The 13429-nt window shown below is 29.9% G+C and overlaps 2 protein-coding genes across 3 annotated transcripts in view; both read left to right on the top strand.

The window, feature by feature from the left end:
- Positions 1-261: 261 nt before the first annotated feature.
- Positions 262-8407, top strand: LOC106681971 (uncharacterized). 2 transcript variants are annotated; one of them, XM_014422581.3, is made up of 9 exons: positions 262-394; positions 1651-1781; positions 1859-1988; positions 4582-4643; positions 4970-5005; positions 5387-5507; positions 6013-6101; positions 8121-8148; positions 8282-8407. In XM_014422581.3, the coding sequence occupies exons 1-9, from the start codon at positions 319-321 to the stop codon at positions 8329-8331; spliced, it is 723 nt and encodes a 240-aa protein (XP_014278067.2). In that variant the 5' UTR covers positions 262-318; the 3' UTR covers positions 8332-8407. The 2 variants fall into 2 exon arrangements, with proteins under 2 accessions (XP_014278067.2, XP_066900916.1); XM_067044815.1 differs by having other exon boundaries at positions 312-394; positions 1639-1781.
- Positions 8408-11974: 3567 nt separating this feature from the next.
- The window catches only part of LOC106681972 (long-chain-fatty-acid--CoA ligase 1), an 87432-nt gene continuing 85977 nt past the window's right edge, over positions 11975-13429 (top strand). Inside the window, exon 1 of the mRNA XM_014422582.2 lies at positions 11975-12156. Coding sequence (XP_014278068.1) covers positions 12067-12156 — 90 coding nt within the window. The 5' untranslated portion in view covers positions 11975-12066. The remainder of the gene's footprint in view (positions 12157-13429) is intronic.

Genomic DNA, 13429 nt, shown 5'->3' with positions numbered 1-13429 from the left:
ATACTGTCATTCGATTGTTTGGCGGTTGAGATTTTATTTTAAATAGTAAATTATGCAATTTTTACTCGGACAAGCGGAAAACGCTTAAGTATAGGATATGACTCATCTTTTACTGAATGGTGAGGAGTTTTTTTTCCCCAGCCGTCTGATTGTCCTTGGCGAATTTACGTAAGTATGTTATCGAATATTTGTTTAAGTCCGAATATTTGTTTAACCTTCTTCGTGGCCAATTTTCGTAATTATGGAATGTCGGTTAAGGAGGTGGGATGTTGCTAGTATAAGAAGGAAACCAGTGAGGTTTGTTTACGTCAGTTCGAAATGGAATTCAGAAGTATCATATGGACTACGCTCACTATTCTATGGTCTGTGCATAGTCTGAAGTTGGAGTCTTTAGGTAAAAGCTTTCCATTTAAATATTTCATGTAAAAGAGAAATAAATAAACTGTAAGGTTTATATGCTTTATTATAATATTATTATAATTTGTTTGTAGAGTAATGAGTCGATTTTTTAATCAAATAGTTGTTTAATACACATCGCTTAATCACTGATACCTAGTAACTTAGAAAAAAAAATACCCAACATTCTAGAAAAATCTCGTCTCAACCATAATATATTTTTTTCTGACTTCAAGAATAAAGTATTATTATTTATTTTTTTTAAAATGGTCTAAAGTTTTTTCTAGAGTTATATGGTAAAGTGATGATAAATTTAACTATTCCTACATTGAACTGTATTTTCTCAATTCTGGTTTCTATTATTCAATTGAATCAGTGTATTCATAGTTCCTAAGGTTAGTAGGAATAGTATTAACCATTATCAACAAATATTTAATTTTTTTTTTATTTACTTTAATTAAATTTTTAGAAAATTAATTTAAATAAAAAAATAAAAACAGTATCAATAAGAGGTACCTATGGTCTCATTATAAATTTAAAAAGTGTTAATTTTTAATATATGATAAATGTAAGAAATTTATAAAATCGAACTTATTAACATTTTCCACTTTTTTTCCTGTAATTTTTGATACTATGCATATAACAAAAAAAAAAAAAAAAAAATAGTGTGTTGAAATATTGGTACTATGCGGCCTGCTCTCATTGAATTTAAAGAACATTTCCATTTTCTGAATTATTGAATTTTAGTATTTATTGAAAATTTACTCAATGAACACATTAAAGATTAATTAAAGTTACATTAATATCAATGTAAGGTACCTATCGGCTCCTTATAAGTTTATGAAGAAGTAATCTTTAATCAATTATACGTGTTGACAATATAGAACTTTTTTATTTTTTTACCTTTTGGATAATGTTTTGCATTATCCATATAAAAAACAAAACAAAACAATAAACATCCGAATAATGTGTCGGAATAGTAGTGCTATGCAACCCTCATTGAAAAAAACGCCATACGTGAGAATATTTACTAAAAACTAAAAATTACAAAACACTCGACACAATAAGTGTTAACGACATTTTGGTATGTTAAACAATTTTGTAATAAACAATTATTTAATATTTTTTATCAATGGGGAAAAACATCAGGTTAGGTTTAGCTGAATGAGTAAACTTCAACTTAGACTAAAAATTACCTATAAAATGAGAATCAGCCACAAATGGTAAATCGATGTTAAATAGCATCATTCACAGGCCATTACATAGAAGGACTGTACCTCGCACACGATGTTCAACACCCAACGGCAGTCATAGGCCCAAGACACGTAAGGGAAGTAGCAAGAACTAGGCATCATCAGGACTATGACATGCTATTTCCATTTAAGGTGAGGTCATTTGTATATATTGGACTGTGTTTACTATTATAACAGTGAGTGTTAAGCAAATGTTTATAATCTTACAGTACTGTTGCGGTGGTGAAAACAATACAGTCAACAACCGAAAAACGGTACAGTCAACAAGAAACGTTTCTATGATAGTAAATCGATGCTTCGAAGAAAGATTCGAAGAAAACGACGAATGGACTACATTTGGTATGTTATTCTAAATCGCAAATTATCTTACTCAAAGTTGTAATTGTTCATCGTACTAGAATTAACTATAGTATAAAATTTGGTGCAGTGCGCTCATAGATAATTTTTATTAATCCATTAACATAAAGAACAAAAATCAATTTTATACATAGGTTAGTGAAAGTAAAAACCATTTATTATCATAAAAACCATAGAAACATGAGAACATTTCTTTATAAGCTAAGTTTATTTATGCCTTGTTCGTCATTCTCTATTACATTATATGTAAGATTTTTTTTTTACATAAAAGGCTTTTTTCAGTTTCAAAAGATAAATTATACATCTAGCGAAGTGCATTAGTAATGTTATTTCCGAAAATTCGTTTTTAGTCTGGAAATCTCATTTTTTCCCCTTTAGTTAATTATCAAATTATGGCATAGTTTATTTATATTTATCCATATCTTATTCCAATTGACCATGTGAAATTAAAGGTACTTTATGAGAAGTAGTCTTGAAAAATCGGCATTTTATTCCTTTCAGACTATTTGAACTAGGATAATATCTAACCCTATTAATTACTATTGTATTAATTGTACATTGATCAAACGAGTTCAATCAAAATAGTCAAGTCGTTTTAGAGAACAGTGTAATCTAAGATATAAAGTGGTACTTCTGATGAGTTGTTTTAGCCAAAAAGTTGCAGTAACATTTTCGGCACATACCTACCACCTTAAATAAGTAGATTTTATAGAACTAGTCATTTTTGAGCAAGGCCGTTCTAATACACACAGACAGTTTTGCTTGTATCTTTTTATTGGTACATGGAACCTTTTTGTTTCAAAGGAAAAATAAAATTTAAACAATAAATCCTACTACCTGTTAAAGATTATTCGCACTATCGTCTGATTATTCGATGATAATTACCAAACTGATTTTTTAAAGTATTTATTCTGGATTTCCTTTTTTTAGGAAGTTGATTATATTATTTTTTTAATTTCTAATTTAAATACACATTATGCGGATATAATTAATAAAAAGGCTAGGCACATAAATGTAAAAAAAATATTTAGAAATAAAATTGTCCAATTGTGAAAAACATGTTTTTAACTAAAATAGGAAATTGTATTAAATACAGATATATCAATAAGGAGGCAAAAAAAAAAAAAAAAGAAGGGCATAGGCATATTGATATGTCCAAAGAGGTACATTGGTTTGTGCTAAAGGGATGAGTGGAATGCACCAGACTGAAGAAATTATTTAAATAATATGATTGTAAAACATTTTTTAAATTATATGTATATAAATCGACAAAATTTCACTATAGAAATTTGTACAATTGACAAATATGAGGTAAATATAGATTATAGGATTTTTAATTGTATACTTATAACATGGTTAAAAAATTGTCGATTAAATTATTTGTTACAATTTTAGGATACATATTACATGAGTATGGGGCATATTAAAAACATTTATTTCAACTTTTTTCCCCTTCCATACCTATTCATTGATATTTGTAACTATATTAAAAATTTATACAATAAGTAAATTTGATTTTAGTTATACAATGGAATGATATAAACATGTTGAGAATTTACCCATTAATTATTTAATTAATTACACTAATGATTTAAAATTTTTTTTGGTTACTTATTTTCAAGTTCAAATCATCAATTTGTTATAAATATCTCCAAGCATCCGTGGACGATTGTATTCCACTAACATAATATTGTATTGTGATTATGAGTGAAATAAAATAATCATCAATGAAAAACAATTTATTTTATTTTATAAAATCATTATGTTACTATTGATAAAATTTACGGTTCTTTATTTACGGTTTTTTATATAGATTTTATCTTTTTGATTTCCAAGGAGGAATCTTGGAATCCTCATTTCAATGCTATACTTATGTTTTATGAATGTTTTTTGCTACTAATACATGATCTATTTTTGATTTTTAAATAATTAGCTCTCTCCTTCTGGATACGAGAGATAAACCTATCAAGAATAATGAAGACTAGTTGTTGGTGTTATTTAAACTAACAACGGTTTGAACAATTTAATATTGAATATCCTTAGTTCAGGGGTTTCTAGAAATTACGTTAGGATCGAGAAAAATAATAAAAAATGGGCTAATTTGAATAAAATCATCTCTCATCCCAGAGTTATATCCTATATTCTAATACAATATATTGTTTGATGATAAGGGAACCTAAAATTTGTTTGTAATATTATTCTTTTAAATTGAATTTACGACTATTTTTTTATTATTATTGGCGCGACAGACCATAGAGGTCTGAGGCCTCTCACGATGTACGTGGGAAATACATCACACGCCTCATGACAAGGTTTCCATAGGGTGGGTTCGTCACTCCACTATTGTGATTGCCACCCATTGGCTTACGGGCCTCACAAATGCCCGGGGGAGGTTGTGAGTGAGTATTGCATAATCATATGCTTGAAAAAATCTCGGGTAGGGCCGGGGACTCGATCTCATAACCTTCGGGTTGGTAGACAGGCGCGTTACCAAGCTGCTACCGTGATCCCCTAACGACTATTTTTACTCCTTTATTTTCAACATGAATAATAAATACCATTGTGCTTATTGCAGGAAATCCGACAAAAGATCCTTTCTCTTGTGAAAACTTCAAAAAAGCCAAGGACAGCTTTAATGTAAGTTTTTTTTTTAATTATTATGAATTGACTTCATAAGTCAATTCATAATACTCATTGTAAATTGATTTATAAGCAGTTGTTTGATGATGGATATGTAACATCGAACTGCTGCTGCACACCTGTATTGCTTATAAGGCAGAGGAAGGTGGAAATAAATAAAAAAAAAAAAAAAAAATTATGAAGTCAATTCTCCAGTTTAATTAAGCAAAGAATAAAAAATATTTTTTTATCATTTATATGTGCATTTTTTAATATCTAAAAATTATTTTACTATCTGTACCCATATTTTTTAATTTAATATCTATATTTTTTTTATTTTCTAGTGTTTCTTTAATTGCCTGATGAGAGGTAACGGGGTGGTGAGTCGATACTTAAAAATATTAATATAAGAGATAAGCGACGAGTATTTTATCAATCAAAAGTTGTTGGTTAGTTATTATTTAAAAATTATTTTGAAGATTTAAAAAAGTTGATTTCCAACAACTATTTGAGAGGGAAAAATTTAAGTTCCAAAACAAACTACTTAAGTTATAAATGTAGAACTTTAATTTGGAAAGAAAAACTTTGCTTAGTACAAGAGAATTTATTAATTCACTTATAATGATGAAATACTACTCGTTCATTGTTCTTTCAACAAGTTATATAATACATATATAATTAGAGTTTATGAAAGAATTCTGTAATATGAACTTTATGTAAATTTATTGATGACTGTGAGTTATTTTCTACTCTTGTTATAGCTGAGAGATGACGGTACAGAAGATCTTCAAGTATGGGAACAGATAACAAGGGAAACTTTGGCTTTTCTGTGGCTTAAAGATCTTGCGGTCACCGCTTTTCATAAATGTGTTGCTAACAAAGGTGATTTTTAATTCAAGTATTTCTAGTAAAATTAAATATTTAATTTTTGGATACCAGACTCATTTTTTTCTGAACGAATTGAGAAATCTACAAAAGCCATATGTGTGTTTCTGTTGTTATTTCGGATACTGTAGATTCCTCAATATATATTCTATCTTATTCGTTTTATCAATATATCTAAGTTATATCAATAGAAAATGTATTATTAAAATTTTAACAATGACTTAAAAAATTGGTGGGACACAAATGGATGTGATTAAAACCGTCCTTAGAACAATAATTCCACACGTATATATTATTATTATTATTATTATTATTACACTGAGGATCGGGAATCCCTTCCTCACTTCGACTCAGTTGGATCTTTTGTGAGTTACCCCTCTTTCCACTAGATATCCCATATGAATCCTATGCTTCTTATGAAGTTCAATAATTCTTTTGGGTTTAACACGTATTATATAAATGTGTTATAAAAAATATTTATTTATAAATTTTTTTTTTGTAGATTACAGTTGGTTGCAGAATGGAGATAAGCTAGAATGTAGTCCACGATTAATAGATGTCAATCATTGTGTTTGGAGCCAAATAATATTGGTAATATTATAACAGTGTTACTTATAAATTATTAACTTGAGCCGTTTATTATGAAAGTGGCCTATGTCCATTTGTCAATTATTTCCCATTAGCCGTGTTTACATGTACAACTTCAAGTTATCTATCAATAAAGCATTAGAAATTATTTATATTCCAAGTAAACACCATAATTCTGGACACGTATGATTTCAAAGTTAGTTCAATAATCCAACCGTTTATTTTAAAAAGTGGCCTAAATCCATTTACACTTAAATTAAAGTATGTTTAATGTTGATAAAAATTGTCCAAACAGTTGAAAATAATGTGGAAATCATATATCACAAATTCTTAATATCAGGAAATTCGTTTTCATCAAATAATAGATATTTTGGCGTAGTAGAAGTGGGATTCAAAAAATATTTTACTGTTTTCCTCCCGAGATTATTACAATATCATCAAAATGTTTCCGAAAGGTAATAACTTGATTTTACATGAAATGAGACAAGAAAATTTTGTATCATCAAAATATTAGAAGACGCAATTTTTAAAAGGATAAAGAATTCTAACGGAGAATCAATGAACTGGTTAAAAATATGTCAGAAATGAACCGTATCAAATTTTCTATAAGAGATCAATGATAATAATTGAGGGACCTCTTAAATTGATTTTTAAATTTCAATTTTAATGGAGGGGCATCATTGGATGACATTAACCTTCATGCCTTCATCACATTGTTTTTTTTTTTTATATTTTTTTTTCTCTCTATCTCTCTACATCTCATTCGCTGGTTGTAAAAATGTTTTACAGTTGTGAATAACTAAATAAAGAAACAAAAAAAAAAGTATTCTAAAGATATGTAAAATAAAAGAGTATTTTTTTTTTTTTTTTTTTTAAATTTGAAGCATTTTAAATTATGTTGAATGGACTTGGGCCCTTCAAACTTAATAACATATCTGGTTGTCGATTTTGAAAGTGGCCTAACTCCATTCTTGGTAAGAAAACGCATATTATTCACTTGATAATTGCCGTTATTCTAATATAAAATATAAATTTAACACGTTTAGATACACTTAAGGAATATGACTCATTAGTATCCTGTACTTATATTTTTAATTGCATTGAAACACAAACCCTTAAATACCTCCATTTAAGTAGAAATGGACTTAGGGCACTTTCAAAATAAACGGCTCATCTATATTCATAGAATTAAGTATACCATATTATACTTATTATTTTTTATAATGAACTATTTTAATAATACTGTATTAATGTGTACTACGTGTACTTTAGATGTATTTTAGTTTCTATTACCATTTTGGATGTGAAAAAGTGATATTAATTAATTTATAGTTATTATTTATTATATTATATTTGATTCATCGATTTGTTTTCATTAAGTATAAAGCTAGGTTTAAATTTTTAAAATTGAGTTTTACATCCATTCTTCCCATTTTTTAAAATATTTATTAACACTTTGATGTAAACTTTTTTACATCAAGAAGTAGCAACATTTTTGTTAAAATAACCAATAACAATTTAGATGTTTACAGTTCACATTAGTCAATAGTGCCAGTAAATGCCATGCACTAATTTCAAAGAATCGGTGTAAACAAAATCAAATATTGGTAATGGAGATTATAAATTTTGAGGTTGTATAATCAATCAATCAAACTGAGAATAGTCTTTATAGTACCTTAGAGCATAGCTGGTTGTTCAGTCTCATTTTTTATAATAATTTTCAAGGAACGAATATCAATTTGCTTAAAAGGCAATAAATAAGTTTCTCGTTTTCAAACTTCTTGTTTGCTCTTATCTTCCAATTTGATTTACAAATAACGTTTTCACACATTTCTTTTTCTGTACATTTAGCTTTTACGTAACGTGTATCAAAAAACCAAACTAAACGAAGCACGCGTTTGCCCGAAAAAGATGTAATCAATATAAGAAAATTATCTCTAAGTCAATTTTTTTTCAACTTAAATTAAAAATGATTATTTTTGATAAAATATTTAATTTAATTCTCTTTGTATTTCGTTTCAGACTTGCCCAGAAGAACATTTTGTAAAAAGTAAGTTTATTTTTAGTACTTCAATATTATATTGTTCTCCATATTAATGAAAATGAAACAAACATTACATATACATTGACTTTGCATATTTTAATATTCATCATCATATTTGTATATATATAATATTTTACAGATCCATACTGTAAACGTGTCAAGGTGGCCTTTGAAGACATCGATGGATAGAGTAGACAACGGTACGGATTTTTCAACTAGGAGTCTTGTAACATCAGTCATTACTTTACAATAAATTACATACATGAAAAACGTTTGTTTATTTACGACCTATTATAAAAATATCCACCCATTTCAGCTCCATCACTAAGATCATATTCCCCCCACCACATTTGTTCTCCATCCGCTCTCATCTCTTGTTCTCCTTCTGCACCTCCTCTGGCGGGTGGCCGTTTAGGAACCAGTCCTCTTCGCCCTTGTTGAAAGTGGGTTGGGTTCACTGAAACTTTTCACCCGTACACAATAAAGTTTAGTGACAATTGTGGGAAATCATTCTCCGTGAGAACATAGAGTCCATCTTCCCTCAGCAGTTTACCCTTTGTACTTCAAAGGCGGCGCCAATAACAATTATGTGCTCAGCAGTTTGTGGCACGCCACAATGAGGCATAGGGCAGGCTATTCTTCCACCATTTTCTGTGGCCCTGCTCAATTAGTAATCGAATATTTTTTGGCAAACCTGCTTAACCTTCCTTCTTGTATGTATATTTCAATAAGGCTCTCGCAGGAGGAGGTCGAGAGGAACCCCTCCTGCCTAAGACCTACACCACATCAAAGAACACATTCAGATTTGCTCTAGTGACTCGCAGCAGATTCCTCTGCTAAATTGTCGCCAAACTGCTTTTCTCCTGGATTTTAAAGTTCCAGGTTCAGGCAGGGGACGCATACCTCATAATACCCCCAACTAAAATTTATCATGCTTAAAATCCTTACATAACAATCACAAATTTGTGGATCTTATATTTGATTAAAAATTTGGAACTGCACATTAAATATGTAAGGTTAGCCAAAAAATTAAATATACTCCGGTTCCTTAAGGGTACATGAGGTACGGATGGTGCACCATGTTAAAACTCCGCCGAACTCTTGCAATGCTCATTTCAGTACATCATACTGGAATCCAACCGGATTTCAAATGGATTTCAGGTCTCTCTCTTCTGTGACTTAGGAGAGAAAAACTGGAGAAATACAAATCTTTATTGAAGCTAAGTAGCAGATATTATCTCCAATACTTACCAATTAATTTCCTACATGTTTTCATTTTATTTTTTTTTTCCCGTGCGAACTCTTTAAATATCAAAAGTTGTTTGCGCTTTCAAAATTGGAAAAAAAGTGGTTTGACAAAGTTATACCTCTATGAGGTAACTTTGTCAAACCCCTTCTTAATTATTGATTGCTAGGAATGATAATGCAAAAGAAAAAAAAATGTATTTACGTTTATACAGATACTCAGTTCATAGTTGCATAGATTGGTTGTTTTTTTTTCTTCTGGAAATTTCGTCAACAGTTATCCAGAATTTCATAGCTTCTAAATCTATAAAAAAAGGGTAGTCACTCCGATTAATGGACCAAGTACTTGTTATTTTTAAATCTCTATAGTACTGCACTTATTGTTATGGTCATTAATTCAAAATGGTAAATTAGTCTTTTCTAAATCAAACAAATTCAATGATTAGGGGTAGGAAGCAGATGTTTTGTAAGTTTTTAAAACAAGTAATAATTATTTTTTAATTAATATTTTTAAATAGATTTTGTAATAAAACGCGTGTTATAATGACAATTTTGAGATATCTCCGAAGCATGTAGGAGTAGAGCGCTCGTGGTGGCTCTATATCTCTGGAAATGGAGGAGATTGGAGTGGGCATGGAGTGCTGGAGTGCTGGATGACTGAGGGTTCCCGTGCCTGTGTCAGCTCTCTCTCATATCAATTGCCTTCGCTCTTACGTATCGTCAATGTTACCTCTTCTGTAGCTAACTATTCTCTCTTCGTAATGATTAATTAAGAGTCATAAGATTTATATATATTAATGAATGATTACTTATTGCATTTTTAGTCTTAGCATATACTAATATTTAAAAAAAATTAAATTTCCACGAATATGGAAAATAGTTAGCCTTAGTAGTAGTCACGAAATAAGGCGGGCCAGGAAACCTAGTGGTTTCATTGGGCGATGTTACCTGCTCTCGCTACACAACTTATCTCATTATTTAATGGTCAGAGATTACCAAGTCGATATGGCCAAAGGCTGAACACAACTAATTTAATAAATAATATCAAATAAATTACATGAGATTCGCGAAGGATACTAGCAACCCCTAACTGTCAAGGAGGTAATATTATTTATTTTTGATGAATGGAATATGGTCCGGATGCGGTAAAAAAAAAACTCAAATAGTAGATAATTATACTATTTGAGTTTTTTTTTACCGCACCCGGACCTTATTCCATTCATCTATACACACGGTCAATCAATAATCTTCCAGTATTATTTATTTTATTGGGGATAATTATTTTCAAACACTATATTTTTTCTCTACTTCAAAAATAACTAAAATATGTGAATTGAAAACTCTATTCGGCTGGCATTTTGAAAATAAATACAGGATGGTAAAGAAGTGTTTGACGATCATCCTAGGTGGGATTTGGTGGCAAGGATAAAAGTTGTGGAAGGCGAATGCAGGAATTTTTTTGTTTTCAATTTTCTGATTCAAAACATCTTGAAACGTGAAATTTCAAACTTTCAGATGTACTCAATTATTTTTTCTTGGTTGATTATAAAATAATACAGTATAATTTTATTTGTTAAAGATTTACAATATTGTACAAATCAATCTAGTTTAACATTATTATCCTTTTACTTGAATCTGAAGAACAATGACAGTAAAGTTATACAAGTAATATTGTAAAAGTTTAATACACTTTATATTTTAATTATTATAGGCCTAAATGCTAAATGAAACATGATAAAAATAAATGAAAACATTTAACAACAATTAACTTAACTGGTCGTACTCTACTCATTATATTCACCTCACGCACTCTCACCTGGTCAGAAACCGCCACCTCCAACGTGCAAATATTGTCTGTCCATTCTTACGATTAGACATATTTTTGAAGAATGTACTCACTATTTGCCAAGAATAAACACGATAGGGATTTATCAGAAGCTCTCACAGATGAAGAAGCTAAAATTAGATTAGTGTTTGAATTTTTAAAAGCACATCGCCTTATTTATAAATTATAACTCCTCTTCAATTTATTTTTATTATTTTTTACTGTTATCATGCCATAGGCGTTGATGACCAGAGGGTTTTACGCCTTTAAGCGAATATCAACAACTGAACTGGCCGTCTCATAAATAATAATTATTAAAGTTAATTATAACACTTAACTAATGTGAGAAACACTACAATTGAAGGATTTAAGTGCATTACATGCTGCCTTTATATAGAAATAAATTATGTGTAGTTTGTCTAAGCTATCGATCCTACACGTTTGTCAATACAAAGACTTATTATATTTGTCAATATATTTTAGCCGATTATTAAGGCTCTTTATCGAAAATAATAAGCTTGAAACACTTAATCTGATGTATTTTGAAACTAAAAAAAAAAAAAAAAGAAAAAGAAAAAAAAATTATCCTAAAATCCGTATTTATTGTAAATATTTCAAATAATTCAAACTATTTTCTCCTTATAGCGTGTATAAACATAACCTTCGAAAATTTCATTCAATTACGAGTATCATGGGACTTTCGTGAAAAAGGAACCTAAATACAGACTTGATCATAGAATACCCCGCAGATGCCCTAGAGACCCAGTCCCATCGGACGACACGCCATCAGGTGGACAAGAGGTGGTAGGGATAACCAAAATAGCGAGGCCTGCGGGCAGTGCGGTGCTAGTGCTATGTGCTGTAACAGGTGCTGTATGGGCTCCTGCCTCGATGAGCCCATCAAGATACCAATAGATCTCAACGACCAATCAGATCTCCTCAAGGTGAGTTAGTAGTGGAGTAGTCGTAGGGTACTAGGAGGTCTTTGGAGGGTTACAGCAAGAGTATGAGTCTTATGTCAGTAAAAATTGATAATGTTAGAACTTATTAGGAAGACAAAGATAGAGTATTGGAAGATTTTAAGTTGAGCGTATGACTCTGATTAGAGCAAGAAGTTCCGGTTGGCGGTAAAAAATCTACATAACATAGCCGAAAGAGCTATTTATTCATAATCAAGGTTTTGAATACAAACATATCTTATCATATTGTACAATGTTTTTTTGTAGTTACAATCATGTTTGCATTTATCCCTGATGAAGCATAGCAAATTACGGCGAAGCGTTAGTTACTAATAAATACATCTTTCTGCTATTTTATTTTCCTTTTTTTATCACCACCTGGGCTATCTTCCTATAAACAATTAGGATGATGCATTTACCTATGCAGCAGTGTTGGGAAAAAAATAATATGAATTACAAATTGAAAACCATAAGAGAAAAACGAGGAATTTAGAATATTTTTCTAAATATTTTAAAGTACTGAGTAAACCTTGGAATCTTTGAGCAATCTTTACAAACCATGAAGGGTCAGGGGTCCAGTGCTTTGTAAGGAAGTACTGTTTCTTGAACAAGTGTTAAAAGTATTAATTAAAATTAAAAATAGATAAAATCCATCTTGTAATGTGGAAAGCGGGTGTCTTAAAAAAAAAAAATGTAAAATACAGAAATAAAATAGGGTGGGTAAAAATCATTGTGCTTTAGAAGTTCGTGGCTAAGTATTTTTGGAATAAGTAATAATTAATTCTTGAAATAAAACTAAAATGAAAACTCAAAACGATAATTTACTAGGGAAATTACCTTGTTTTTCCGTAGCTCTAAAAAACATTTTTTTTCCCTTAACGTATGCTCAGAAGCTATTGTGAAAGTTTGTTTTTCTCCTGTTTTGATTTGACCATCGTGTCCGCCATCCTAAAATTAATGAGAAACTCATTAAAAAAAATTAGTTACCTTCGTTTTTCTCTCAGTGGTCTTCAATTACAATTAAAATTTCTTTAATTTGAAATTAAATAAATAATGTTATAATTACAATTGATATTAGTTGATAATTGCAACTAGTTGATGAAACACTATCATTGTGATTGTGGTCCGCAAATACAATTAGACACTAGTTGAGCCCAAGTGACTGCAATTAGTGGAGGGAAATGCTTTATTTAACAACAAGCTATGCTGCCCAAATGTATTTGGTTGGCATAAAATATACCTAGTAGTTAATAGAGTA

Source organism: Halyomorpha halys, unplaced genomic scaffold (genome assembly GCF_000696795.3).
Source record: "Halyomorpha halys isolate HHAL.00 unplaced genomic scaffold, Hhal_1.1 Scaffold380.1, whole genome shotgun sequence".
In the NCBI taxonomy this organism is placed as follows: Eukaryota; Metazoa; Arthropoda; class Insecta; order Hemiptera; family Pentatomidae; genus Halyomorpha; species Halyomorpha halys.
Note: the sequence above shows the minus strand (reverse complement) of the source record. Positions and strands in the feature narration are given on the sequence as shown.

Coding starts and splice junctions, on each gene's coding strand:
- LOC106681971 (XM_067044815.1), top strand. CDS start 319: ATGGAATTCAGAAGTATCATATGGACTACGCTCACTATTCTATGGTCT. Junction 395..1,638: donor TCTGAAGTTGGAGTCTTTAG/GTAAAAGCTTTC, acceptor GATGTTAAATAG/CATCATTCACAGGCCATTAC. Junction 5,006..5,386: donor TGATGAGAGGTAACGGGGTG/GTGAGTCGATAC, acceptor CTCTTGTTATAG/CTGAGAGATGACGGTACAGA.